This window comes from Trachypithecus francoisi, unplaced genomic scaffold (genome assembly GCF_009764315.1).
Source record: "Trachypithecus francoisi isolate TF-2019V2 unplaced genomic scaffold, Tfra_2.0 Lachesis_group5, whole genome shotgun sequence".
In the NCBI taxonomy this organism is placed as follows: Eukaryota; Metazoa; Chordata; class Mammalia; order Primates; family Cercopithecidae; genus Trachypithecus; species Trachypithecus francoisi.
Window position 1 is genome coordinate 33,590,903 of NW_022681470.1, and position 27,408 is coordinate 33,618,310.

The following is a 27,408-nucleotide window of genomic DNA, read 5'->3' on the forward strand; positions in this document are numbered from 1 at the left end:
TTGAGATAAGAAGAGGCCGAGGGCTTTTCTAAGAGCTGTGTTGTGCTCCATGGGAGGCAGGGAGCGCTTGCTGAGAGAAGAATGACCAGGGGCAGGAAAAATGCTGGCCATAAGACCAGAGCTGAGATAGGCAGGTCTGGACTTCCTCTCCCACCCCTGCACCGGTGCCAGTCTATGCTTACTTCTTGTGATGAGAAAGAACAGTCCACATGCCAGGCCCTGGTTGTGGTAGTCTTTGCTGAGGAGTAGTGATGGCTGAGGAGATGCCAACCATTCTCATAACATAGCAGTCATATCCAGCTAGAGAAGACTAAAGGCTCCCAGCTTTTGCAGCACGTGGGATGAGACCAGTTTCCACCACCAATCTCCTAAAACCACAATATTCTAGCTCTTGGGTATGCTTAAGAGCACACATCAGTAAGTGAGATGCTGTTTTCAGAAAGATCTATGCTCCAGGCTCCTAGCGCATGAATATTTCTGGCTCCTCCTATTTTCACAGAAAGAATTGAGATAATTTATTTTGTTAGTCTTCATAGCATCTCAAGAATTCACTAACTCAAACAATGGAAAATAGTAGAGGTATTTTTAGTTATAATTTTACTCAATTGCAGGTTCACAGAAACCTCAAGCTATTCAAGACAGATACCTGTCTTTTCTCTCTTTAACGATCATGATGTTCAGAAATACATAAGACGCAGGTGAAAATATGGCAAAGAGCCTGTCTACACAGCCTCATCACAAAAAAACATGATTAGAAAAGAACTGAGATCTCTCAGGCGGCAGGATAAATTAACAAGGCTGAGACTGAGGCTCTCAGGCCCAGGCACCATGGCAACAAATGGAGTTGGGCCACACCCGCTGTGTGACCGGGGACAAGTTACTTAACCTCTCTGGGTCTTAGTTTCCATGCCTGTTCAATGATGGTTAATAATACACACCCTCCAAGATTCTTGTGAGAATAAAAACTATATTAAATGTCAAACCTTTTTTTTAAAAAAAAAGCACAATGTCTGGAGATAGTAAGCTTATATTTATTCATTTATTAAATAAAATTGTTTTCGAGTACTTAGTATGCACCTGACAGTTTTCTATGTCCTTGGGCTACGTCGGACAAAAATCCTCACCCTTATGGCACTTACAGTCTGGTGGTAGGAGACAGGTCAGGTAAGCAATAAACGTAGTAAATAAGTAAAATATAGTGTGTTAAAAAGTGTGGAAAAATAAAACAAGAGGAAGTTCGTCCTTCCACAGCCTTTGTATTTCTGTGAAATCTGTTCTCCAATAAGGAAAAGGAGAACCAGAAGGATTTGCCAGTGGGTTGGATGTAGAGCATGAGAACAGGCAGGGGTCACTCCACCATCCATCAAGTCAGCCCCTTGCTCACCGTCCTCCAGGGCTTCCCACTCCAATCCCAGGCAGAGTCCAGTGCCCTGTTCTGATGACCAGGCCCTGTGGGATGCCTCCCACACTCTTGGAGCTCCTCTCCTGCTCTTCTCTCTCCCACTGTTCCTCCTTCCTCTTCTTCAAACATGAGCCAAGAACCTCTGTACCGCTGCTCCTCGATCTGGAAAGATCTTCCCCTAGATTTCTGCATGACTTTCTCCCTCACCTTCCCAAGCCACTCCAGTTAAAATTCCACTCTCTGCACCTCCTATCCCGCAGCCCTGCTTATTTATCTCCATAACACATATTGCCATCTGAAGTATTGCACAAGTTACTGTGTTGTTGTTGGTGGTCATCCTTGCTAAGATATAAGCTCCATGAGGCAGGAGGTTTGGCTCCAGCTGCCTAGGACAGGTATTTAGTAAGGGCTTAAGGTATATTGAATGATGTAATGAATTCATGAAATCAGATTGTAAATTTCTTGAAAACAGATTTTGATTCTAATTACTTTTGTGTGTAGCATCTAATAGCAGGGTTCAATAAATGGCTGTGGAAGGAGCAAATCAAGGGATGGATAAACATTTATGTCTGCATCAGGAAGAGAGAACGGGCATCAGGGAGGGGTGGATGAGAACTAGCCTTCCATGGATGAAGCTTCATGAAGAAGAACTCTCAGAAGGCCATGCCCCAACCTACAGTCTAGCCAAGAGGGTTGATCTTATTACTCACATGAGCCTGAACCTACTGTGGGAGGCTGGTTTCAGCAAAAAATTGGTAGAAACTTATTTCCACAGTGGCTTTAGTGTCATGATGCAGGAAAATTCTTCAGAGAAAGTATCCAGTTCAGGATAAATCTTCACATAAGGGATGAAGTCTGGCTTTTAGCTAGATAATGAGGAGCTGAAGTCATGCTCCAGGTCACTAAAAAGGTAATTCCCATTTATTAGATTTAAACTCAGACCTGAGTGCAGCAAGATCATATTTATGATCACCATCTGGGTGTGAGGAAGACAAAGCATATGGTATTTTGGTAGAACTGCTAAAACTGTATTAATTAGCAAGGATACCCTCAATTAGTCTAACTCATTAATTCTGGATTTACCTGCACAGGACACCTTCGTGGCCGAAGGATAGCAGGCCCTGGGAGTGTTATTTCACTGGACAAAATGGGAGTTGGGTAAAGTAACAAGTGTCTCAACACTAAATTGGCTCTTCTGCTCCCAGCTTGTCTGCTGGGATTTCAGCAACTCTCTTTATTAAGAAGCACAAGCAGGCAGAGCACATCTTGATGTACTCTGGAGGGCTTGGGCTGACCCGAAGGAGCCCCACATGGAAAACTGTGTAGTTGTCTGCTCCCAGCAAACTTCCCTATATGAGCCACTCTTTATTCTAGAATTACTTTCTACCTAGCCATCTCTGCAGGTAGCGTCATGCTGCATCCCCTCCACCTGCTAATCACCTCCCTAATGTCCCACCACCTGCTGCCTACTCCCTGATGTCCCACTACTCACTGCAGGCTGTGCTACCTGCAAGGACACCAGCATACTCTCCAACACAGGAATAGCGGAGGCACCTTCTCACCACCTGCCTCTCTCTGGCTTAGAGGAAGAAATCAGCAGATAATGAAATAAGGGTGTCATGGATCCTCTCCAGACAGTCTCTCATCCGGGAGTTTTCAATTCCAGTTTTCCCCATCAGGGAATTGCAGAGACCTTCGAAAGTCATTCAGTCTAAACCCTATAAGCAAGCAGCACTCACTCCAGAGGGTCTAAAAAGGGAGATTTTCGGTATGTAATTTGAACAGTCTTTCAAAATGTGAGCCTTTTCTTCTTCATCAGTATTTAGAGACAAGGGGAAGTGCTTCAGTCTTTGACATAATAACTCTCTAACCATTTTTTGGTAACCTGGACAAAATGGGAATTGGGTAAAGTAACAAGTGTCAGTACTGGTTCTGCCAGATGCTTTGTGATATTGATCACTTTACTTACTCTACTCTCAACCTCAATTGCTGCATCTATAACATGGGGGTATTGTGTCATTCATTCAGTAAATACTTATTGACTTCCTAGAAGACAGCAAGCTCTATGGTTGGTTACTGATAATAATAGCAGCTAACTTTTACTGAATAATTATTATATGCCACACTTTGTGTGGGTTTTTTTTTTATTTTACATTAATTAAGTCATTTAATTTTCACTAGAACCTCATTAGTTAGGATACTACCTCCCTCATCCCCACTTTACAGATGAGTAAACTGAGGCATGGGGTGAAGTAACCTGTTGAAGATCAAGTGGTTAGATAGGAAACAGGCATTTGAACCTGGGATGTTGATTCCAGGTTCTCTGCAATGAGTTGGTCAACCACACTGCCTCCCAGGTGTTAGTGATTTAACAGTGGACAAAAACAGACTGGAAGCCTGATCTCATGGAGCTCACTGTCTTGTGAGGTAGACAGGCATTGAACACATCATTATAATAATAAATATGATGAATGTTCTGAAGAATGAAACACGGTACTGTGAGGATACCTCATTATGGCTCCTGGTCCCTTCTGCCCTGAAGGAGGGACACTTGGTCTGAGATTTGCAGACTAAGAGGTGTTCATCAGTTGACAGGGTAAGAAAATTCTAGGTAATGGGACCCATGTGTGCAAAGGCCTCATGGTAGAATGAAAATGGTGTTGGAAGAACTGAGGAAGGCAGTGAGGCTGGAATGCAGAAATCGGCTAAGGGAGGGGGCCAAAGTGCTGGAGAAGTGGGCTGGGGCCACTCCATGTAGGTCCTAATGTACCTGTTTAATGTTTTTGTCACAAGAAGAATGGCAATACATTAAAGAGTTTTAAGAAGGGCCCTTGATATGATCAGATGTCTGTGTTGGAAATAACCCTACCTTTAACATGCTCTGCAGATTAAAGATGAAAATCTTTTCAGACCTTGTACAGTGCTACAATATTAGTGGTTTTAATCAATGGGAATCCAGGTCATCTTTCCCCTGTGATTTTGCATCATCATAATGTCACCCCTTGGACATTCTGGGATTATGTCCCTCCTGTCAATCTAATACACCTGGAGTCAGGAGCCTTATACAAGGTGATTTAAGGGATGTCAGCAAATCAGACTGGACACAATATTTCTCTTACTGTAACTTGCACAACCTAAAACTTTCAGCATCAATGTCTATTAATATGCAAATACTATCTGTTCAATACTACCATGTTAGTGGTTGATAAGATCACTTAAATTAGTGCTGGAGGCCTGTAGAAGTGTTGACCAGGATGAATAAAATTCTGGTTATAAATAGGGTGTAAAAACCTTAGAACAGGGGATGATGTCAAGACCAGTCCAGTACTGTCATGAGGAAAAGGTAAGCTTTGTGCAATGGATGCTGACTGAAGACAAGCTTTTCTTAATTAACAGGGACTGATCCTGCAGGGGAGCATGTACTGAAGACAGCCAGTTATTTATCAAACAACTGGCCCATAATAACTTCAAAATATAGAATTAAAAATTTTGATGCATTTTTGTCAGGGATGGGGGGGATTTAGCAATTAACTCCAAATCTGCAGCCTTGCTGTACATGTTGATTCAAAATAACCTTTCAGGTGTACAAAAACATATAGACAGAGTAAATGACTCCTGAGGGCAGAGATTACAGGTACCTCACTATGTATGTAAGCACCTGGCATATAATCGTGTATGCTAGTGGGCTTCATCAGTGTCTCCTGTGGGCTCCTAGACTTATGACTATGTGGAGTAATGTAATACGATGAGCACTTTTGCCAGCAGCTGAGGAGTATTTCTGGAAAGGCAATGCTCCTGTACTGGGCCTTGAATTCTCCTTCCCTGCTGAACTCCAGGTTGCTCCATTCAACTCTCTTGGTCCCTCTGTCCTCATAGCAAGGGAGAGTACCTGGGGCATCCCTTCAGAAACCCTGCTAACTTCAATGCCTCTTACCTTGAGCTTTGACATCATCCACCACAGGACATGGGGTCTTCACGATCACATCGCTTGGCCTGGAGCGCCGTCCTGTGTTGTCCACTCCCCACAGCGTGAACCTGGCAGGGAGTGGGAGGGCATGGTTAGCAGAAACAGTGTGACTGGAGACTAGATCTCTGTGGCCCTACTTCATGGCCCAGCTCTGCCTGGATGGGTGACTACAGACCCAGATATACTCATCCTGGTTCACGTTTACTGCCACCATTCCAGGCAGAAAGATGCAGCCTAGAGCCCCTCACTGCTTCCTAGTGGGTCTTGGGTTGTAATTTGCTGCCGTGAGTATATTTTTTGGCAGAAAGCATCATGGCCTCAGGCACTGGTTCACAAAGTGGGGGCCCCAGACCAGCAGGACCAGCATTACCTGGGAAACTGGGAGCAGCAGATCCTAGCCCAGACCCACTGAATCAGAAACTCTAGGGATCCCCAGACCTCTGTGCTTTCCTGGGCCGTCCAGGTGACTCTGGTGCCTGTTAAACTTTGAAAACCACTCAGGGAAACAGTTTACATCTTTGGAAATGGATGGTCAGAACTTGGGTCTGAAGCCACATAGTTAGAGTGAATGCCTGCGAAATGGAGATGATAATAAGACTACTTGTAAGCCACTGTGAGAATGAAATGAGACAATAATGTACAGAAATACCTGAAAGATAATATGGTTCATGACACTGCATATATCACATTAGTCCACTTCAGTGCTGTGCTATGTGCAGTGAACCCAGAGGAATTCTAGGTTCTGCCACTGAGAAGGGAATCTGAACATAACCATGACGGTCAGCTCCGGTGTCTGTGGCAAGGGTCTCTGATAACCAACCCAGTCGGTCTAAAGAAAATCATTAATGTTGCCTTTCCTGTCGCTTTACTTTCTGCTGTGTCACCACGGGAGGCTGCGTTTATTGACAATTATTGATTTTCTTTCCTTTTGGCAGAGTTACAGGGAGGGAGAGAGGTGAAAAGGAGAGAGAGGCCCCGAGACACAGTGGTCCAGTTAAATGTCAGCTGGGCGTGGAACAGACACGCTGGTGAAGTAGAAAAGATACAGATAATTGCCTAATGATTCTGGCAAGAAATATGCATTTCTCTCAACAGAGAAAAAGCAACCATGGTCCACCACTCCCTCCCCACAAAGACATCCACAGAAAGGTTAGTGTGAGAGCCTGTGTGCCCTGATACATCATTTATCTTCTCTCTACCTTCTCCAAATTCTCATGCTGAATCATGGGGACCTCACACAGGCAGGTCCCATACCACCTGAACACTAGTCTGCTGGGACTGAGAATGTGATGACCTGCCTGGATTCAGGACACAGTAGGTTGGACCACACCTGCTGACTTCCTGCAGGACTTCCGCCCCTCCTTGCTGTCAGAACAGGACCAAGTGTGCAAGCCTTCACTCCTGTCTGCAACACGGTGGCTCAATCCACTTCACTGGCCTCTGCCTCATCCCCTGTTCCTGAGTTCTGATAAATGGTCTTACCTAGTACTCAAACCCAGCCTGACCCTGATTCCAAACCCAAGGTCTTCTCACCCTTGTCTCCTTGCCATTCTTCTCCTCTAAGGTCAGAGGGGACCCCTTGCACCCAGCCCCTACAGCTTCCCGGTGGCAATGCTAGGCTGGCTGGACCTATAGCAGTGGCAGCCATGAAATTTTCCATCATTTGGCCCCACATGCCATATGCTGATGCCTCATCAGCTTCTGGTACTGTTTCTAGAATTGCGAATGGGGCCGCCAAACCCCAGCTGGTGTACCTGACCAGCCCTGTGTAGAGCCAGCTCTGTTCCTAGTTCAATCCCACAATCCAGTCTCAGGTCAGGCACCAACTCCCTCCTCTGCCCACCTGCTCTAGACCACCTTGACCTCCCCCTCAGGAAGGGCCCCAAAGATGCAAGTACCAGAGGACTGGGCCAGGCCCATGCCCCAGCACCGTGACCATGCTGGCCCGAGAGCATCAGCCTGGGAGAGAACGGGACTTCCTATCTCCTGACGCTGATGAGAACTCGCAGTTCGCTCTCCCTCTTCCTACAAGGCTTGCATCCCTGACTGTGTGTCTGAGTCTCCATGTCTAGGCCCCTGCCCTGGTTTCCACTGCTGAGGCCCTGCCTGCCTAGTGCCCCATTCCCTGTCATTCTGGCCCTGCTCTGCCTGTTCCTGCCTGACTTCCAGAGCCCTGAGCAAGGCCTTGGAACTCAGGGCTGCAGTCTGGCTATGTGCAGCTCTGGGCCACATGATGCTGCCTGCCATATGTTAAAAGGTCACCTGCCCTAGACCATCTGTGGCTGCATTCCAGCCACCTTTTGTAGCCCACCATTCCTTAACCCTGGACCTTTAATTTCTAAGTGTCCTTGGACTATGATGAGAAACATCCTAATTGGTTGTCAGATGGACCCCTTCTCTCTCAGTCCCCACCTCTTCCCTCCCCAAGCTTGCCCAAGCTCTGCCTTGTGGCCTGTCTTGCTGTAAGTTCCAGCTAAACTGTATTGGATGCTGACCTAGGATGAAAATACCTGTCCTCACATTAATTCTCACATTACCCTGATGGGGCAAAATTTAAGTTCTCAAGCTCTTTCCACCTTTAGTAGTGTATTTTATTTTTAACATGAAGCAGGTATCAGAAAAGGAGATGCTTCACTTAACCTTCCAAGGAGGGTTGGGGCTTGATCTAAGAGCCATTATTCAGTAGTCCCAAATCTCTCAGTCGTGGAGGGCCACTGAAAGAGGGGTCAGTTTATTTAACCATTATGGCCCGGGGAGCACTTTACACATTTCATGTGGAAATGCCTCAGCTTACCGTTAGCGTTATCGTTTCTACCACTGAAGACTCAGCACCCTCAGAGGGTTAGATGGGATTACTGGGCAGAAGAGATAAGCCCTGTGCCCAATTGGAGGGCTCATGTATAAGTATATTTACTGCTTTGTCCAAAACTTCTGGGCTTCTTCCACCGTGCCTGGCTGGAATTGTTCAGCCCATGGCTAGAGATTTGGTGATGACCCTGATGGAGGCCTGTGTGCGTGTGCACCGACACAGAACAGCTTTGCTTCTAGAGGTGGGTGTTAAAGGCCTGAAACTTGAAGTGAGTGGAGGACTTGTAAGCCCCTGCTAAGGACTGACTGTCTTGTCTGCTACTTTCCCACTTTCTTTCTCTGGGCATGGTGGTTTCTGCCCATGCCTCGGATTTGGCTCCCTTTTATTCTGAATTATCTGTCTGCTGTCACACATCTGGAAAGAGAGCAGCTCTCCTGTGAGCATGCATTGTGATGATGGCACAGTGGGTTGAAAGGCTTGTGAGTCACCTCCCTACCCTGGCCTCAGTTTCTTCATCTGTAAAATGAATGCTGGACCAAACGTACTTTAAGGTCTCTTTCAAGTAGGAGCTCTTCACTGTTTTTGTACCATGGATCCTTCTCAGAATCATGTTTTGAAAAGCATTAAATAAAATATACAGAGTGACAAAGGAAGCCAACTAAGCAGAAATGCTGTTCCACCTCTGTGGATCTCAGGTGCAGAGCCAGCTCTCTGCTTTAATATGAGGTAATGAGGTCAGGCTCTGAGATTCTCACAGTAACCTAGAGCAGTGGGGAGTAAGATGGAAGGCTTGCAGACCCCAAGCAACTAGCTGTGTGATTCTGGGGCAGTTACTCCGTTTTCTTGCACCTGTTTCCTCAATTATAAAATGGAAACAATACCCCTAATCTCATAGAGTCAGAGAGGATTCTCAGAGACACTGAGTGTGAGGCACCCACGTGCGTAGTCAGCACTCCATTAATGAAGGCCGCCCTCCTGCCAGTTTATAGAAAGAAAACTTAGTTGGAGAAAGTTTAAGTGTCTTGCTTACAGCCATTTAGTGGTTAGGAACAAAAAACCAGGTTTGCAGCCCATGTATTCTCAACTCTTAATCCAGAGCTCTCTCCCTATCCCAGGGACTGAAGAGCAGCTCTCCTGGATCCTTCCGGGAGAGGAATGTCACTCCTGGCCTCCCACACGGCCCTCTTCTTGTGATCTGCAGCGCCACCTGGTGGACATTTGCTGTTTCTTCCTTAATCCCCTGCATTGGCTCCAACTTTTCAAAAATCAGCATTCATAGTTCGCATTTTATAAGATGTAGGAGGGACATAATGGGAGATCACCAAAAAGCTGGAGTGAGAGACGGTATTAGCCTCGGTCTCTGATCAGAAACGCAGCCAATCAGGCCAACATGAGGAGGGTCGCAGAGTGGGTAATGGCTGAACTCCTAATACCACCTCTTGTACATAGGAACTTTGGAATTCCTAATTAACAGTGTGACTTAGTCACAACTGAAGGACTACGAGTCTTTACTATAAATGATAATTCAAGTTTCACTGAGTTTGAGATGCCTTACAGCAGGTTAGGTGGTCTGCACTCTCGAATCCTTGTTCCTTTCACCCGCTCCCCTCCAATAAAGGGCCACAACTGCCCCCCATTAAAAGAGCCAAAGAGAATCATAGCATTGGTGGAATCACCCAAAAAGTGGACCAACATGGTCTTAGTATTTTCATCTGTGTCTATATATACTGTTGAAATCCTCTAGAATGTCACTTGTGTTTATGTACTTTACTTTCATCATGCATGGCCCATAGCAACAGCCCTTTTTCCTATATTGAAGACATTCAGCCTGAGCACTGAAGTTCATCTTGCAACCAATGCCACTCAAATTTCTAGTGCTTTTCATCTCTGAACTCTTTAACTGTGAAAATAGAAATGATTTATTCTGGAAACCTTGACTCTATTCTCGTGACCTCCTCTGCAAACTGTTAAATGTTTTTCATACTGATGGGGTCACGAAGTCCTACAACAACATCACTATGAATTCTGCCTTAGCACCCAAATTTTTCCATCAAGATTTAGATTCTATCATTATCTCTCCTTTTCTGGCATCTTTTACATCTCTGCGTCACAAACATTTTACAATTGTTTCTAGAGCACAGGGAGAAATGGGGAAGAGTTCACAGAAAGAATAGGGTCATTCCAAGGTCCATGATATAGTTCACTGCATTTCTTTGAAGAAAAATGCTGCCCATTTCTAACCTTTATAAATCACTTCAATGCATCGGAGCTAGCTAGCTTTCTAAAGCGAGTTCTTGGTATTGTATGCCTTTCCTCAAAAATGACTCCTTGGACTTAGAGCATTCTATCTTTCCAGTCTCACTTTCTTCCTTTCCCTTTTACTCACCGTCTGCCTCTTCCCTACTAGACTACTTGCTACTCACCTTCATGCTTCTTCACCTTTGCTTTTGCAGTGTCCTGAGCCTAGTATACCCTTTCCAACATGACTCTGTTGGTTGAAATTCTACACAACACAGTTTAGATGACATCCACTCTAGTTAGAATTAATCACTTCTTTCTTCTCTTTTACAATTTTTTTTTCATTTTTTGCTTTTCTATCTACATTATTTAATTCTGCCTTAAGTCAAAGTTAGTTTTTTATATTTTTCCACTCTATGTTGCAAACTCCTCAAGGGACAGGACCGTATTATCTCTTTAGATCCCCCCACTCCAGGGCCTAAGTACTTGAGAAGATTCTCTATAATGCCACCTGGGATAAGACTTAAGAGATTCAACATGTTTTACTGAGTCTCTAAAGGAACTCAAGTAGTAAGAAGAAACCAGTAAGAAGCCTTGGGACTGTCAGGGTAAGGAGTCACTAGGTAGGCGTGTGTTACTCACATGTAAATGGTGTCAGGTTCCAGGCATCGTATGATCAGAGAGATAGTGGTGAGCTGCTTGTCCGGCACCTGAGACGGCATTGCACAAGGAGACTTTGCTCCAGAGATGATGTCATCCACAAAGCTCAGCACTGTTTCTGCCCAGAGGGAAAGGAATGGAAAACACATGAGAAACAATGATGGCTAAGCAGTGAGGAGATGGAGTCAACTCAGTGAGAACTTAACATGACAAAGCCTTGGTCCTCAATCTCTAGAGTAGAGAAAGGAGACCTAGAAGGAATGGCCTTTTCTATTTCATATTTAATCACTCAGAGCCATTTGTCTAGAGTTATTTCAGACACAGCTAGCGCAAGAGGTACACATCACATCTGAAGGCTTTTTTTTTTTTTTTTGAGACAGAGTCTAGCTCTGTCGCCCAGGCTGGAGTGCAGTGGTGCGATCTTGGCTTACTGCAACCTCTGCCTCCTGGGTTCAAGCAATTCCCCTGCCTCAGTCTCCCGAGTAGCTGAGATTACAGGCATGTGCCGGGGTTTCACCATGTTGCTGAGGATGGTCTCGAACTCCTGACCTCGTGATCCACCCGCCTCGGCCTCCCAAAGTTCTGGGAATACAGGCGTGAGGCACCACGCCCGGCCTGAGCGCTCCTTTATAAAATGTTCTTGGCATGGGCAGAGATAGCATTCTGGTCAGTGGCCCCTGCTATACCTCAGCAATACCTGTGCACATCAGGCAAAGGGCCTTGGAAGAAGCAGTAGGCAGCTCTCTATGCCTGAAGGCAGCTGTGTATGTCTCTAACCCTCAGTGGCAAGCTCACCGAAGCTGTTTATTTTGAATTAGATTGTTGGTGCCATCATCCTGCTGGTGATCACATCCCATGCATAAGTTTTTGGGATTATGAATGTTGACCTTTTGCTGTGTGCAGGTAGTGAAATATTAAGGCAAGGAACATTTTTCATGGGGTGCTTCCATTCAGTTAAGGCTTCCCTCTTCTAGCTGAACCCGAGAAAAGCAGTTTGCTTCAGGAAAAGACATGGGCCAAACACATCTGTTTGCACATGCTTTTGCCTGGAGGGGGGTTATTAGCAAAGGAATTTTTTTTTCTGTAATCACGGCAGTGGTTAGCAGAGAATTGTTTCCTAATTGTGGGCTAGGATAACTAGTGTACTATATTGTTGTTTCTTTGTGAGTGTGCCTAGAGGCAATGAAATGGACACCTCTTTTATAAACAAAAAGCAAAATCAAAACAAGGCTTTGTCAGATGCTCACCACGCAAAAACTCTTAAATGGACAAGATGACTGCTGCTTGGAAGAACAGCTGCTTCTTGGAGAAGCAGAACAGCTTCTTCTCCCTGCTCCTCCTGCACTGCCCTGGGCTACTGGGGACCTGGAGCAAAGCCATGAGGCAGGACATTTTTCTTTGTTTTTAGTTTTATCACCTTGGGTCAAGACAAGGCCATGGGTAGAAGGTGCTCACCTGTCTCCACTTTGGAGTGGTCCATCCTGTCAGTGACTTTCTCTTGACGGAGGAGGTAATCTACAATCTGCACCCCGATTGGTGGCTCTGAGTGTTCCCACTCCAGGACCACAAGAGTGCTGCTGGGCTCATGAACTGTGGAGAGTTTCAGCCTGTGTGCAGACGAGAAGGAACATGAAGCAGGGACACAACTGTGACTCACTTTGGGCATTGACTACCTCAGTTGTGATACTGTAAACTTTTCTTTCCCAACCAACTACAAAAATGATTTCTTTGAGGGCCTGTCTCTTTCAAAAGATAGTAATGTTTTTGAGGACTCTCGAGATCTAAGTTTTATTTATTAAACGCCTGTTACATATTATAAACTCAGCCAATAAGTATAAATAAATAAATCAGTAGGTGAGTCAAAGGTGAATGAATGTCTGCATATTACATGGGTCAGAGGATAGGGCTTTTGGAGTAGTACCTTTTATATGGCTGGAAAATATCATAATTTCCAGATTTTCTCTTGAAAAATATCAAGAGAGCATGTGTATACTGCTCATATAAAGACATATTGAAGGTGATGTCCAGAATCTCAAATTAATAAGGCCACAGATGGTTTGACTTCCATAACCTTATCAGGATCTGCCCTGCTGGTGGGGGAAACCCCAGCTTCCCTTCTTGCTGTGGAAACTAACCTATCCTTTTATCCATGCCATCTGCTAGCTGGACCTTGGAACAGGTTCAGTTTGGAAGTAATATTCATAGGGGGCTTTATTGGACAAGAGAAAGTTGAACACATGTCAAGTCCTCCTTGGAGTGATGACCTCTGCCTGCTTACCCAGATTCTGATTTCAGTTTCTGTCTTTGCTCTTGGGTTTCTGTGGATATCCTTGTTCCTGATTCCAGCCTTTCCTTGCTTTTCTCACTTCATACTCTCCTCATTCTTTACAAGTTGTCCACATTTACCACTGTCTTGCCTTGACAGCTCATACCTCTCTGTACCTCATAGAAACTTAATAATCCTTGTTGGCATTCACTGGTATGGACCTCTTAACTGTCCACGTGGTTTCAATTCACAGCCGCCCTCTTATTTCTTGTATGAGCCTCGGGTTTCCCCTCTTTCTTCCAATTCTGTGTTTCTTTCAAGACCACTGGATTCTGGGAACGTTCCCCATTCCTGCTCACTCCAGCCTCCCTCCCTTAGAAGTATCCCTGCCATTTATCTCATCCTTGGTTCCCAGATCTCATGATCACTCATATTCCTGACCCTCCTTTCCTCTGCTCTGCTCACAGGTGCCTGTCGGTGGTCTCAAGGATCACTGTGCAAGGTACTAAGAATGAATGACACCAAATCATGTGCAATCTTGAATTTTAATTCAATAGACATTTGTGAAGTACCCATTTGTTGCTGGGGATGCAGTGATGCACAAGCCCATCCCAGTCCCTTCTTTCATGGAGCTTAGTGGACAATAGAAGCATATAATTATACATGTGATTATAATACTATATGATAAGAGTTTCAAAAATAAATTATAGTAGGCTGTGGACACAAAATAAGGAATTCAACTAGTGGGAAAATAATACAAAACACATGCTCTTCTGTTAGTGAAGGAGTGCACAGTTTGCATATGACATTGAAGATGGAATAGACCCAAAACAGTGCGGATATTGACTAATTCATTAATTAGAGTCATATGCAGAGTGCTATTTTGAAAAAAAAGCATTAGGAATATTAAGTAAGTTAGACTTTTGAGAACACAAATTCTGTGAAAATATGGACTAAACCCAGGCTCTTTCGAGAAATAGAAGCGTATATGATTTACACAGACTTGTGTAAAACTAGAGTATATTTTCGTTTCCCACTGAAATTAAGGTTTGCTACTGAAGGAGGTGATCAGTTGTCAAGAAAAGGAAACTCTTAAATAGACATTTACTGTTTATGAAAATTTAGCCCAATTTAATCTTTTGCAATAAGATCTAGTAAACACAGGTTTAAAAACAAAATAAGCCCTAGGATATTACGGCTGGATCTTGTGTCCACCTGATAACAATTTGGTAGCTTCAGTATTGTTTCAGAGGTAGCTCTCTTATCAGGTGAATTACTCTAACAGCAGCAGTTCTCCTAGCGGCTCCCTTTATATTAAATGAAAGAACTTTTATTAATAATGAGCTTGATTCTCTTTTAACTCAAGAAGTCCAAATCGTGACTATGAAGAACAGGAAGCCAAAAGTTGGTAGATCTACAGCCAAAGGCTGTAGGTATCTAACGTCACCTACAGAGAGAAGGAAGACTTTGGACAAGAGAAGAAATTGGCTTGTAATGACCCTCTAGTGCTGCATTCTCCTCTTTCTCTGATTTCTTCTTGCTCTGTCCTGGTCCTATAGTGCCTACCCGCACCTGCATGAAACAGGCCTGAGGGCAGGCTCTCCACTGCTGGTTTCCTAAGCAATCTGTTGATCCTGCCTACTCAGCCTTCCACTTTTGCAGGTCCTGACCCTTACTTCAGGATCTCTTTGCCTTACCAGCCCCTGGGGTCACTCTCTTCCAGCTTGTCCTGCCAGCACTCTTTATCAGATACAATATTCCTGTGGCTTCAGTCCCATGGCAGATGCCATATTAGAGGCTACAAGGGATTCCTGTCTCAGGTCCCGGCTCTCAGCTTGGCCAGTTCTGTTTAGTCTTCCATTGAGGGGAAGGAAAGTGGGCATGTCCATTCTCAGACACCTTTGTAGCACTTCATCCTCTTCACCCCTCAAATGCAGACCCTCCTATTGTTCATTCCCAGCCCTCTGCTCTTCCCACTTGATTCTTGTTCTGAAGCATTCTTTCTAATAGCTGTGGTTTCGTCTCCCATTTCTCTGGGGTTGACTGAAATCTCATCTCTAGTATTTACTTTTTTGCAGAGCTCCATCTTTCTTTTTGCACAATGAACATCCCCATACACTCAACTACCCTGTGACAGCTCCAAGGCAAGCCTAAATGAAACTGGCCTCCTCCTCAAACCTGCATATCCTTTTATTCTTCTTTGCTCAGTGGTGGCCTATTCATCTTCCCAGCCACCAGGGTTATAAGTCTTAAGTTCGCTCTCCACTTCTCCTTTCTCCTCACCACTACTTCATTCAGTCACCAAGCCCTGTTGGTTCTACCCCAGACAATCTCTCAATTTTATCCTCTCCATTCTATAATAGCCAAGAACATGCCTCTTTGCCAATTCTGCTTCCTGCTCTACCACTTTGGGAAAATCATTCAATCCATTTGAATGCATTTTTTTTTCTTTTTTGTCTATTAAATGAGCAGTATCTAACTGCTCCATACAATGCCTGGCACCCAGTAAGTGTTCAATGAGTGGTTATGTTGTTGGTCTAGTTAAGATCTCAGTGTAGATCTCTAACTTCTTCCATTACAATGGCACTTTTCTCCCCATTGTCTTCTAGTTATGCTGTCCGACTTTCTCCACCTTCAAGGAGAAGTTCAAGCGCCACCTCCTCCACAAAGCCTTCACCACGGCTTCAGTTCAGACTTGACCATTCCCTCTTCACACTTTCTTTAAATGCCACTTGTTAACACTTGTCACACCCTTTCTTCTATCAAACCACCTGTGCTGACTCCCCTGGCAGACTGAAAACTCTCTGAAGGCAGGTACTGTGTCATATTTTTCTTTATGTTTCCCAGTACCCAGCCTATTTCTTTGCAAATAGTAGACACTCAGTATTTGTTTACAAAATAATGCTGAAAGAAAGAAAGAGAACCGTACACAGGCTGCGGGAGAGGCGCACAGGTGGGGAGTCCATCAGCTCCAAAAGCAGTGGAGTCACATCGACACCAGTCCTCGATGACATCTCCAGTCCCTGAGCACCAGAGAGAGCTCATGGTAGCCTCCTGCAAGAGCTGCGTGAGAGAACAGGGAAAAGATTGAGTGTTGAGAAGCCAGGGCTAGGCCATCAGAATCAAGAGGCAGAGTGTCAAGGATCTGCATGGCCCTAAATTACTTCCGGCAACAGGTTGTGTGGCCACTTTATCATTGTGGAGTCTCAAATTCTGATTCCAGGAGATTGTTTCTGGGAAGGCTGAACCTCTTAGAACCTCTAGGGTGTCCCTCTCCCTTTACTGTAACAGTTCCCCCTTGTGGTAACGGGCTGCCACTTTGGGAGCAAGTCATATTCTGCCTTCCATCTGCCTCATATGCCACTCCGTCATTCCACAACTTAGGCTCTAGAAAAAAATGATGCCTCTACCACACATCTTCTGGGTGGCTACTCTTCCCTCCGCCCAGGGGCATTAGCCTTTTCCCAAATGCCTCTCTGTGCATCCTTATCTACCTGCCCCAGTATTCCCTTTGCATTCCTTCAGCATGCTTTCTAACCTGCTTACAATATTTTTGCAATGCTGCCTTGGGTTGTGATTAGGCATTAGACATTTCTTTCTTAGTAAATCATGAACAGGAGAAGCAATGTGGCACACAGGCTAAGAGCTGGGCTCTGGAGCTGTCGGCCCTGAGTGAGAACTCCCACTTTGCCAATCACTGCTATGTGACCTTGGGCAAGTTACATAAGCTCAGTTTCCTCAATAATAAAATGGGATAAAAATAGCACTTTGCTAATAGACTTGCTGTGATAATTAAATATAATAATATATGCCAAATGAAATAATGTATGCATAGTACCTGGAACACATTAGTCACCAATAAATGCCAGCAATTATCATTGTCTTTGAATAACGGGATTGAGTCTTAGGTAGAAATTTGTAACTAACATAGAACCTACCAGAATTCTTTACATGCAGAGGGTTCATAGAGATATTTACTATTATGTAAAAGGACAGAAGGATAAAATTAGACCAGCGAAGTAACAGAACCCGTAATAGGGCCAGTCCCTGGTGAGGATGTGGATCCTGATGGAGTACTGACCCTTCAGCGGGGCACTGCTGCCTCAGCCCCACCCCAAGGGGAAGGAGATGGTGGGACTTGCTGCAGGGAGCATGGCTGGTCCAAGCTGGCCAAGGTCAGGACTTTCTCTCTGGGTGAGCCCAACATCTGCAGCTGTGGCTGTTTCTTATGATTCTCTTCTATTTGTTTCATTCTCACCACATTCACATCTAATCCATGAATTAGAAAAGTGAAACCTAGCTATCCTTGAAAATTTTAGACCAAAGAATTCAAAAGAAAAAGAGACAAAGGGAAAAAAGGAGATAACTCTACAAAAATCAAAATGTCTAAACCTAAAGCCAGTAGCCTATGTTCCATTCTTTCAGAACTTTACATAGGCCACCTTAGGTTAGAATAGTTAGAATAAGGGTCCATCCTGCCCCCTCCCTGGATTGGAAGACTCTAGGAAACAGAAACAATGAATGAGTATAACTATCATTTGTGCAGAGATTTATAATTTACAAGGCCTTTTTCGATGCTAACACTTTGATGAATGGTTATCATGATTTACAGTGGAGAAGACTGAGAGTTAAAGAGGTGAGGTGACTTGCTCAGGGTCACAGGCTGGTGAACAGGGCAATGCTGGAACCTGATTTCAACATGACTCACTGGACATCTTAGGCTCCCAGCATGAAGGATGGTGCATAAGCGCCCACTTTATGCTTTGCCTGACTGATCCAAATTCAAAATTAAAAGGTGCATTGCTTAAAACTAGGAAAACAGATGTCCTTTGAGATAGGTAGAATAAAGGCAACATTGTGACTACTGCCTTGCAGAGCCTTCAATCAACAATTATTTGCGGCCGGGCGTGGTGGCTCAAGCCTGTAATCCCAGCACTTTGGGAGGCCGAGACGGGCGGATCACGAGGTCAGGAGATCGAGACCATCCTGGCTAACACTGTGAAACCCCGTCTCTACTAAAAACTACAAAAAACTAGCCGGGCGAGGTGGCGGGCGCCTGTCGTCCCAGCTACTCGGGAGGCTAAGGCAGGAGAATGGCGTGAACCCGGGAGGCGGAGCTTGCAGTGAGCTGAGATCCGGCCACTGCACTCCAGCCTGGGCGACAGAGCGAGACTCCGTCTCAAAAAAAAAAAAAAAAAAAAAAAAAAAAAAAAAAAAAAAAAAATTATTTGCTAAGCACCTGCAAGGGGCCATTTTCTATGTGAAGCATTAAGGATACGAGGATGCACAAGACACCTGTGGCCCCTGTCTGCATAAATATTAAAGTCAGATGACAAACAAACAAGCAAAGTTACAATAACCAAATCACCACACCTGTGGTCAGAACTTCAAAGGAAAAGGTTGAGCTGCCATAAATGCATATGGTGACAAGAGAGACAAGGAAGAGTAGATAAGCTCACAGAGGGGTACACGGAGGCCTCTATGAGGATGCAACTTTTTATCTGAGCTCTGAGGGCTGGATCAAAACTTATTTACTCACGAAAGTTGAAGCAGTGTTCCAGGTTGAAAAAACAATGTCAACAAGACCAGCCTGGATGGAACTTGACTTATAAAATCAATGGAAAAAAGGTGGGTCTGTCTGTAAAAGACAGCCTGAGGGAGAAAAGACATTCTCAGCAAGCAGGAGGGAGACAGGGCTGAAACACAGAGGCCTGGTGTGTTGTGGTGAGGCAGGGGGCCACATTTCAAGACCACTGGTAAGTAACTGCAGTGTTTAAAACAGTGGAGCGGCCGGGCGCGGTGGCTCAAGCCTGTAATCCCAGCACTTTGGGAGGCCGAGACGGGCGAATCACAAGGTCAGGAGATCGAGACCATCCTGGCTAACACGGTGAAACCCCGTCTCTACTAAAGAATACAAAAAACTAGCCAGGCGAGGTGGCGGGCGCCTGTAGTCCCAGCTACTCGGGAGGCTGAGGCAGGAGAATGGCGTAAACCCGGGAGGCGGAGCTTGCAGTGAGCTGAGATCCGGCCACTGCACTCCAGCCCGGGCGACAGAGTGAGACTCCGTCTCAAAAAAAAAAAAAAAAACAGTGGAGCAACATGATCAGATTTTCAATCCAAAAGAGAAAGGACAAATACCTGTGATGACAAATATGCTAAATGTCATTTCGCAAAAGTTTTCACTCTCCATCTTCGATTCACACCACTCCATAAGAGTTCCTACTCTGGGCGGGGTGTGGTGGCTCATGCCTGTAATCCCAGCACTTTGAGAGGCCAAGGCGGGAGGATCACCTGAGTTCAGGAGTTCAAGACCAGCCTGGCCAACGTGACAAAACCTTGTCTCTACTAAAACTACAAAAAATAAGCTGGCCATGGTGGTGGGCGCCTGTAATCCCAGCTACACAGGAGGCTGAGGCAGGAGAATCACCTGAGTCTGGCAGGCAGAGGTTGCAGTGAGCTGAGATCATATCACTGTACTCTGGCCTGAGCAACAGAGCAAGACCCTGTCTCAAACAAACAAACAAACAAACAAACAGAAAAGAGTTCCTACTCTCTGAATCCTGGGCTGCAAGTAACTGCAAACTGTTGGATGAGGATAGAAGAGAGGAATTAAGAAGGAACCCATTTGGAAAGAAAGAGAAAGGGAAATTACATTTGTCTCAGTATCTACAATGTACCCAGCATTGCATAGGGAATCCACATTTGTTATCAGACTTAATCCCTATTCCGGGAAAGAAAGAAAATCTTCCAATTTTTGTTATTATTGTCTCCAAGGACAGAGGTTGAACTTCAAGCTAAATTCATCTATCCATTCATTCATCTATTTATGCATCTGTTCATTCATTTATTTAGCAGAAAGCGAACTATGCATCAGCCACTTGCTAGGCACTGGGATTCTGGAGAAGAAAAACATCCTCATAGTCAAGAGGGGAGGAAATAACTATGTCAACAATTGCGATAATAGGTGATGCATGCTGTAAAAGATGTAGATATAAGCCGGGCACGGTGGCTCACACCTGTAATCCCAACACTTTGGGAGGTCAAGGCTGGTGGATCACTTGAGGTCAGGAGTTTGAGACCAGCCTGACCAACATGGAGAAACCCCATCTCTACTAAATATACAAAATTAGCCGGGCGTGGTGGGCGCATGTCTGTAATCCCAGCACTCAGGAGGCTGAGGCAGGAGAATCACTTGAACCCAGGGGGAGGAGGTGTGGTGAGCCAAGATCGTGCCATTGCACTCCAGCCTGGGCAACAAGAGCAAAACTCCATCTCAGAAAAAAAAAAAAAAAAAAAAAAACCAACAATAATAAAAAAAAAAAAGATGTATATACACACACAATGGGAATTACATGAAGGGATACTTGGGTTGGCCTAGGAGTGAAAGGAAGGGCTCTTGGCAGCTGGTGATATTTGAGCTGAAACTGAAGTAACAGGAGGACTTTTCCAATGGCAGAAATGTGGGCGAGAACATTCTTGGGACAGAGAGTTTGAAGTCTGAAGGGCCTTATGTAGAAGAAAAAATGTGTTTGAGGGAGTAGAGAGAGTTAAATTTTGGAGTACAGAGTATAAGATATAGAGTGGTAACAACCTAAGTAACTGAAGACAAAATTGGATCATGAACTGCCTTGTAATGATGTTCTGAGGACATTAGATTGTATTCAATAGATTCTGTGGAGCCATTAAATTACTTTGATGCCAAATTATGCGAAGTCCATATTAGATACATAATTCTGGGTGGTCTGTTAGGGAGGCCAGTGAGAAGGTTACTTTAACAGGATAGTAGCCTGATATCACAAAGGATATCGGAAACAGGTTGTGATGGGGGTATCATAAAAAGAGAATGAATTCAAGAGATATTTTTGGCTCTTGGTGACAAAATGGATGCTGGGAATGATGAGGAAATTCTAAGAAGTGTCCGTAGTCTCCAGTTCAGGCAACTTAGTGGAAGACAGTGCCATTCACTGGGATGGCCACACAACAGGTATGAGTTTGTGCTGGAAGATGATGAGTTCAAATGTGTTGGGTTTGAGGTACCTGGTTCACTATATGGTTTGACCTATTTGTTGGTTTCTTTATGATATTCACAGATTAGACTGAAATATAGCATCAGAGATTATTTAGCCCAACAGGAGGACAATGAGACCAGCAAAGGTCCGAAAATGGACCCAACGATGCTCCAAAGATAGAAATAAAAACACACATTAAATTATACTCTAATGTCATGATTTGGCACTCCTCTACTTCTTAGCTTCTTCAACATCATCTCCATTCTTTAGGAAAGGGCAAAATTAGAAAGAAAAACAGAACAGCGGATGGCAAAGACAAAATATGTCTAAGGAAGAAACGTGACAGTGACTGAACTCCAGCTAGGATCACTTGTCTATGTGTTTAGAAATTAAGGAGTTCAAAAGATGGCCAGATGGAAAGCATTTCTCAACCCCTCTTAAAACTGGTGCAGGGAGAATGGGAACGGCCTGAGGTATGGCCAAGTAGGGGATTCAGAAAGGGAGTTGCTAAAGACAAACTTCCTTCAGCTTCCCCATTTTGCTCGCAATCTTCCATAGAAAACATGATGCACTCTCTCATCTCCTAGCATGCCTTCTCCATTCTGCAGCTCTGCATGCCCTGTCACAAGGATGGTTTTGCGTTAGCTCCCTGATCCCACTGCTCCCAGGCAAGGGGTCCAGGAGCTCTTAGGGTATCAGCAGCAGCAGCCTTGAGACAAAGAGGGGCAGGTAACGGGAGAAGAAGAGGGCTGAGCATTGGCTTAAAGACATTGCAGCTCTGGGTCTCCATGGTGACCCAAGCCCTCTGCCTTTCTTTATCCTTTCAGATCCATCCTTCCGAAGGTCTCTTTTCTCCCACTCCTCTTCCCGTAGCCACCTTTATCAGATTGAAGACAAATGTGCAGGCCACGAGAACAATTTATCGTTTTGCTCCTGTGAAAAACCTTATTTTCAAACACTCGGTGAAATATCTGTGGCAGAGGCGGGTAGGTGAGAGAAACACACACACCTACAAAATCCCTCCTGTTGGTCTGAGCATTACCTATGAAACAAACACCAGGTGTTCCTTAAGGAGAAAACAGAAAGCAATGATCACCCCACCTGGATGGGCACACCTCTCAGGCAGGTAAGCAGCTCACTGCTGTGACTCCTGCTGCCTTGTCGCCTTGTCCCCAAGGCTGCCTTTGCCATAGTTCCAGAAGTCCCACACCCAGCATCTCCTCGTTTTTACTTTTGTTATTGTTGCTGTTGCTACTGCTTTGTGTTTAGACTCACTCTGATCTCTATGTCCTTGAGGAGGTTGGAGAGCTAGGAAAGGAGCTGAGCTACGGCCCCTGACACAGTTCTCCAGCCCTTCTTTTTGGTTCCATCCATTTTCTCCTGGCATCTTTGGAAAGGGAGAGGCAGAGGCAAAAGAGGAGTGGTTGGGAAATGTAATGGCCTAGCAGCATAATAGAAAAGCAGAAAGATCTGCCTGGATGTGGTGTTTTGTTCTTAGAGCCAGAGTGATGGGCAGGAAACCAACCCCTTCCAGGCTGAGGCTGCCAGATCCTTCCCTTTGCAACCTGTGCCCGATATGCTCCTTCTAGTCCAGCTGCAGCTGGGCCAGGCTAAGGGATTAGCGAGGGAAGCTGGCCCACCTCCCAAGCCAACCAGAGTGAGGCAGAGCTGAGCATCCTCTCATAACTGTCCCCAAGGCATGAGGGTTCTCTGAACAATGACTTTGATGATGGCAAATGTTGTGCCTCCCTACTTGCTTCCTTCCAGCCCTTTGTGTAGGGCTCAAAGCCCTATACAAGTGCTCAGTTGTGACTCCTGAATCATATTTTCCTGGGTGTTGTAGATGTAATGATTTGACAACATGCAAACATGCAAATTTAAGCAAATTAGGTGCCTAGATTAGCTAAACCAAAAGCTTCACTATCCATATTCTAGTATGGCCCTCAACCGCACCCTGTCACTTCCTCACACCATTTGAAAAGCCCTCTGTTGTGGTTGACGCCTCCCAGAGCCAAGAGTCCCAGGCCTCTTACCCTCTGGGTCTGGTTGTTGGTCACTAGTTCATAGATGGGGGCTGCTTTGGTAACCTCCAGCAGCACCGGCTCAGCAGGGGTGTCAGGGCTGGATGTCACATGACACAGAGGGCAGGACGAGGGGCATCGTCCCTTGCTCTGGCACTCCATGTGGACTCCAGCCGCCATGCGCTTGGTGCCGGAGTCTGACAAGCTGGCGATGTATTCTGGGAACGTCAGCACCTTGGGGTCTCTTTCCCGCTCCTCAGACTCATCGGATGGGGAGTTGCCTGCAGACACAAAACGGAAAGAAACAGTGAGGGAGTCAAAAAAGTAAGGACTAGCATGACCTCATGGCCCCTGAGTGCTGGGGTCCAATCTTTGGGATCAGAAACAGCTGCTGAAGGGGTAATTCTGTGATTCTGCCATCCCACTTAATTTGGAGCACCCAACCTCCCAGTGACACAGAGTTGGGAATGGCCCTTTTCAGTGAGAATCTAGGTTGTTCCTTTTCTCAGAATCATCAGTTCCACTGAATCTCTAGAGGGATCGGGCTCTGTGCTGATGACCCTCAGCAAGAACACAAACCATAACAATGATTGCTCTATGACTCAGTTTCTTCATCTATGAAGTAAAGATATGAACAGTACCTATGTCTAGCATTGGGTAATGAATGAATGGCAAATCCTTTTATAAAGCACATAACACTATGGCTAGTACATGGCAAACCATCATCATAATAGTTTTAATTATAAATATAGCTAAGATTTAGGGAGCCTGTACTATAAAAGTGAGATCCGTTCAAGGTCTACTTTAACCATTATGACAACTCTCTGCATGGAGTTCTATCATTACACTCAGTTTATAGATGAGGAAAATGAGGCCAAGAGCTTCAAGGTCACACAGCTAGTAGACTGTGAGAGCTGGGGTTTTAATCTACTTGTGTCTGATTCTTAAGTCTTTTAGGTCAGAGAGGAAGATGACTAGAACTCTGTTTCATTATTAATCAATGTATTGAAGATGGAAAGGGAATTTTGACTTTTTCAGAAAGATTTGCCCTCCAAAACTTGAGAGATGGGTCCACATCAATTTTGTTTGTTGAGTAAAGGATAGTTAAAGAATCTTTCTGTCTACTTTTGGTGACAAACATAGGAATTGCCTACCAGATAATAATGGTTTGTTCTTTATACAAGAAAGCACTGCTTGGTATTTCTCTTCCCAGTCCTCATGATTCTCCGTTTAACTTATTAATTCTAAAGGAAGATTGAAGTAGAGTTTGCTGACAAGAAAGCACTGGGTTCCTGAGATTCATCCCTCCTTTCTGCACAGTTGTAGTCCTGAATGTGAAATAGCTTCGGAGAGACCACTCAGCTTTTGGACATCCTGGGTATATACAGAACATTCATTCTGGCCCTCTCAGACTCATGAAGAATGCAAGAGACCATGGGCTGAACCTTTGGAGGCACTGGTTGGAAGGATTTTTAAAGTGGTTCCAGAAGGTGATTGTAGAGATGACTCATTGACTTTATAAAAGAGTTATCTCTTACGGGGTCCAGGGAGCTCTTTGCGATTCCCTTCTTGTTTGCTATGTAATATGAGCCCATTTAGAAACATCACAAGGCATTTCAGCATTGTTGTTTCCCAGAGGAAACAATGAGGAAGTTTTACCTAGCACGTTAAGGCAAAGGACTCCCTAACTATAAACATGGCATATAATTCATCACATACTTGCATTTTGTTTAATAATTGACCCAGAACCAAGCTCAAGCCCGTCCTAGATTATAAGATAACTGCATAACTACTCACACCAAAAACAAAAATGATGCCTTCAAATAGAACTAACCCTCAAATCACTTCACCCATGGGTAAATCTTCACTGACATGGAGGTTTATGCAACCCAGTCAACCACGTGGCTACAGGTATCTACGAAGTGGCCACAAGCTGACCCAGGACTCCCCTCTGCCAGCCCCTGGCCAGGCCCCCAGTCTTTTCCAATATACTGTATGGATTGGGCAGGAGCGAGTGCGGGTGGGGTGAGGTCTTTGATCCCTGGTGTGATTTCTGGACAAACAGCCCTTCATTAATGCCTCATGATGTTTCTAAATGGGCTCATATTACATAGCAAACAAGAGCAGAATAGCAGAGAGCTCCCTGCGCCCCATAAAAGAGAGCTCTTTTTGTGAAGTTGATGAGTTGTAGCTCATAATCACCTTCTGGAACCACTTTGCAAATCCTTCCAACCAGTGCCTCCAAAGATCCAGCCTATCAAGCATCATGTTCTGCATCTGAGAGGAACAGAATGAGTGTTCTGTGTGTGTCCATCATTCCCCAAAGCCCAGCGGTCTCTCTGAAGTTGTTTCATGCAATGTATGGAAAAGGGCTCAAGCATTTCAGAAACCCAGTGCTTTTTTGTCAGTAAACTCTACTTCATTAAGAAAGTAAGTAAAGGGCGAATGTGGTGGCTCACTCTTGTAATCCCAGCACTTTGGGAGGCCGACGCAGATGGATCACGAGGTCCAGAGATGGAGACCAGCCTGGCCAACATGGTGAAATCCTGTCTCTACTAAAAGTACAAAAATTAGCTGGGCGTGGTGAAGCACGCCTGTAATCCCAGCTACCCGGGAGATGGAGGCAGGAGAATCGCTTGAACCCGGCAGGCAGAGGTTGCAGTGAGCCAAGATCGCGCCACTGCACTCCAGCCTGGGCTACAGAGCAAGACTCCGTCTGAAAAAAAAAAAAGAAAGAAAGAAAATAAGTAAAATCCCCCACCCCCTACAAAAAAAATCAGTAAAGATACAGTTTCTTTTCAAAAAGATTATTGAAATTTCGCCATGCAAGTCTCCTAATTCGCTCTTACGCACCTTCCAATCATATGCATTTCCTTACTGTCCTGCAGCCCTCCTTGTTGAGAATCTGTTCGTGTCTGGGAAAAGAATTTCCAGGAAATGACCGCTAGATGGTGATATAAGTCTAAAATGACTTTCGTGAGCGGGAGAAGAAAAAAATGGGTAAATCTCACTTTGGCACCATAGAAAATAAACTATGAAAAAGTAACACATGGCTACTTTAAAAATGTTGTGGAGGTACAATTTTTCTTCAACCAGAGAATAAAAAATTAGAGACTAAAACAATTCTATAACATTTACCCTAAAGAGAAAAATATAGAGGGGCATAGGTGATGGTAGAATAATTCAAGGAAAATTACATTCCGAAGGGAAAATAACCCCTACCCCCAATACCCTTAACATGGCGTAAACTTCATGTTTTACTACTTCAAAGGGGAAGTAATATGCCACCAATGTCTTTTGTCGCACCTTGAATCCCCAAATACCCAGGCAAGCTCCCCACGCCCCCTCCCCTCATTACTAAGCGTGTACAATTCTCATGACAAACGTGGCCACTAGAGGGCGCTGCGACCACAAACAGCCTGGAGCTGAGGGTCCGAGGGCCTTCCTGCCCTCCAGCTGGCCATCACTGGGTCTTGTCATACCTGTAAACATCTGAGGGGCTGCTCCCCTTGCTACTGTTTTCTGGCGATCCCAATTAAAATCAAGATGCAGCGAATCCCCCTCAAAGCCCTTCAGTCCTAGATTCCTGGCAAGGTTAGGGAGTAGACAGGAATGGGAATGATGCAGATATTCGTGGAAGGAACCCACCAAACTCTTGCTTTAACTCAGAATTATATTTTCTGTCTCCGGAAAACCTTCAGGTCCATATAAAAAGAACCCTGCGGGAGGCCAAGACCCACTGCCTTCTGTTCCCCTCGCCATACAGCATAGGGCCGTCTGGAGAGGAGATAGATTCGCACAGGAGGGATGAGCAGGGAGCTCCCAAAAGCTATCTATTCAGCTTCCAGCAAAGAATAGAGATGTGTGTGTGAGGGAGATTTTTCAAATAAGAAATGCATTTCCTATGTGCAGTTAAAGATACAATTGGGAAGTACTCTTTAAAATGATGGAGTTCAGTGGTGAAAGCCCAGATAAATCTCCCTTAGCCCAAAGAGAGCACCTATAACCATCATGTCTGTGGTAAGCGAGAGTCGAT

At 44.9% G+C, this 27,408-nt stretch overlaps 1 protein-coding gene across 1 annotated transcript in view; it reads right to left on the reverse strand.

Annotated features, from left to right (window-relative positions):
* Window positions 1–27,408, reverse strand: part of ASTN1 (astrotactin 1) — a 316,609-nt gene that overhangs the window by 10,166 nt on the left and 279,035 nt on the right. Inside the window, exons 17-21 of the mRNA XM_033197106.1 lie at window positions 23,385–23,653; window positions 16,272–16,405; window positions 12,532–12,683; window positions 11,059–11,194; window positions 5,337–5,437 (exon numbers count right to left, since the gene is read on the reverse strand). Coding sequence (XP_033052997.1) covers window positions 5,337–5,437; window positions 11,059–11,194; window positions 12,532–12,683; window positions 16,272–16,405; window positions 23,385–23,653 — 792 coding nt within the window. The remainder of the gene's footprint in view (window positions 1–5,336; window positions 5,438–11,058; window positions 11,195–12,531; window positions 12,684–16,271; window positions 16,406–23,384; window positions 23,654–27,408) is intronic.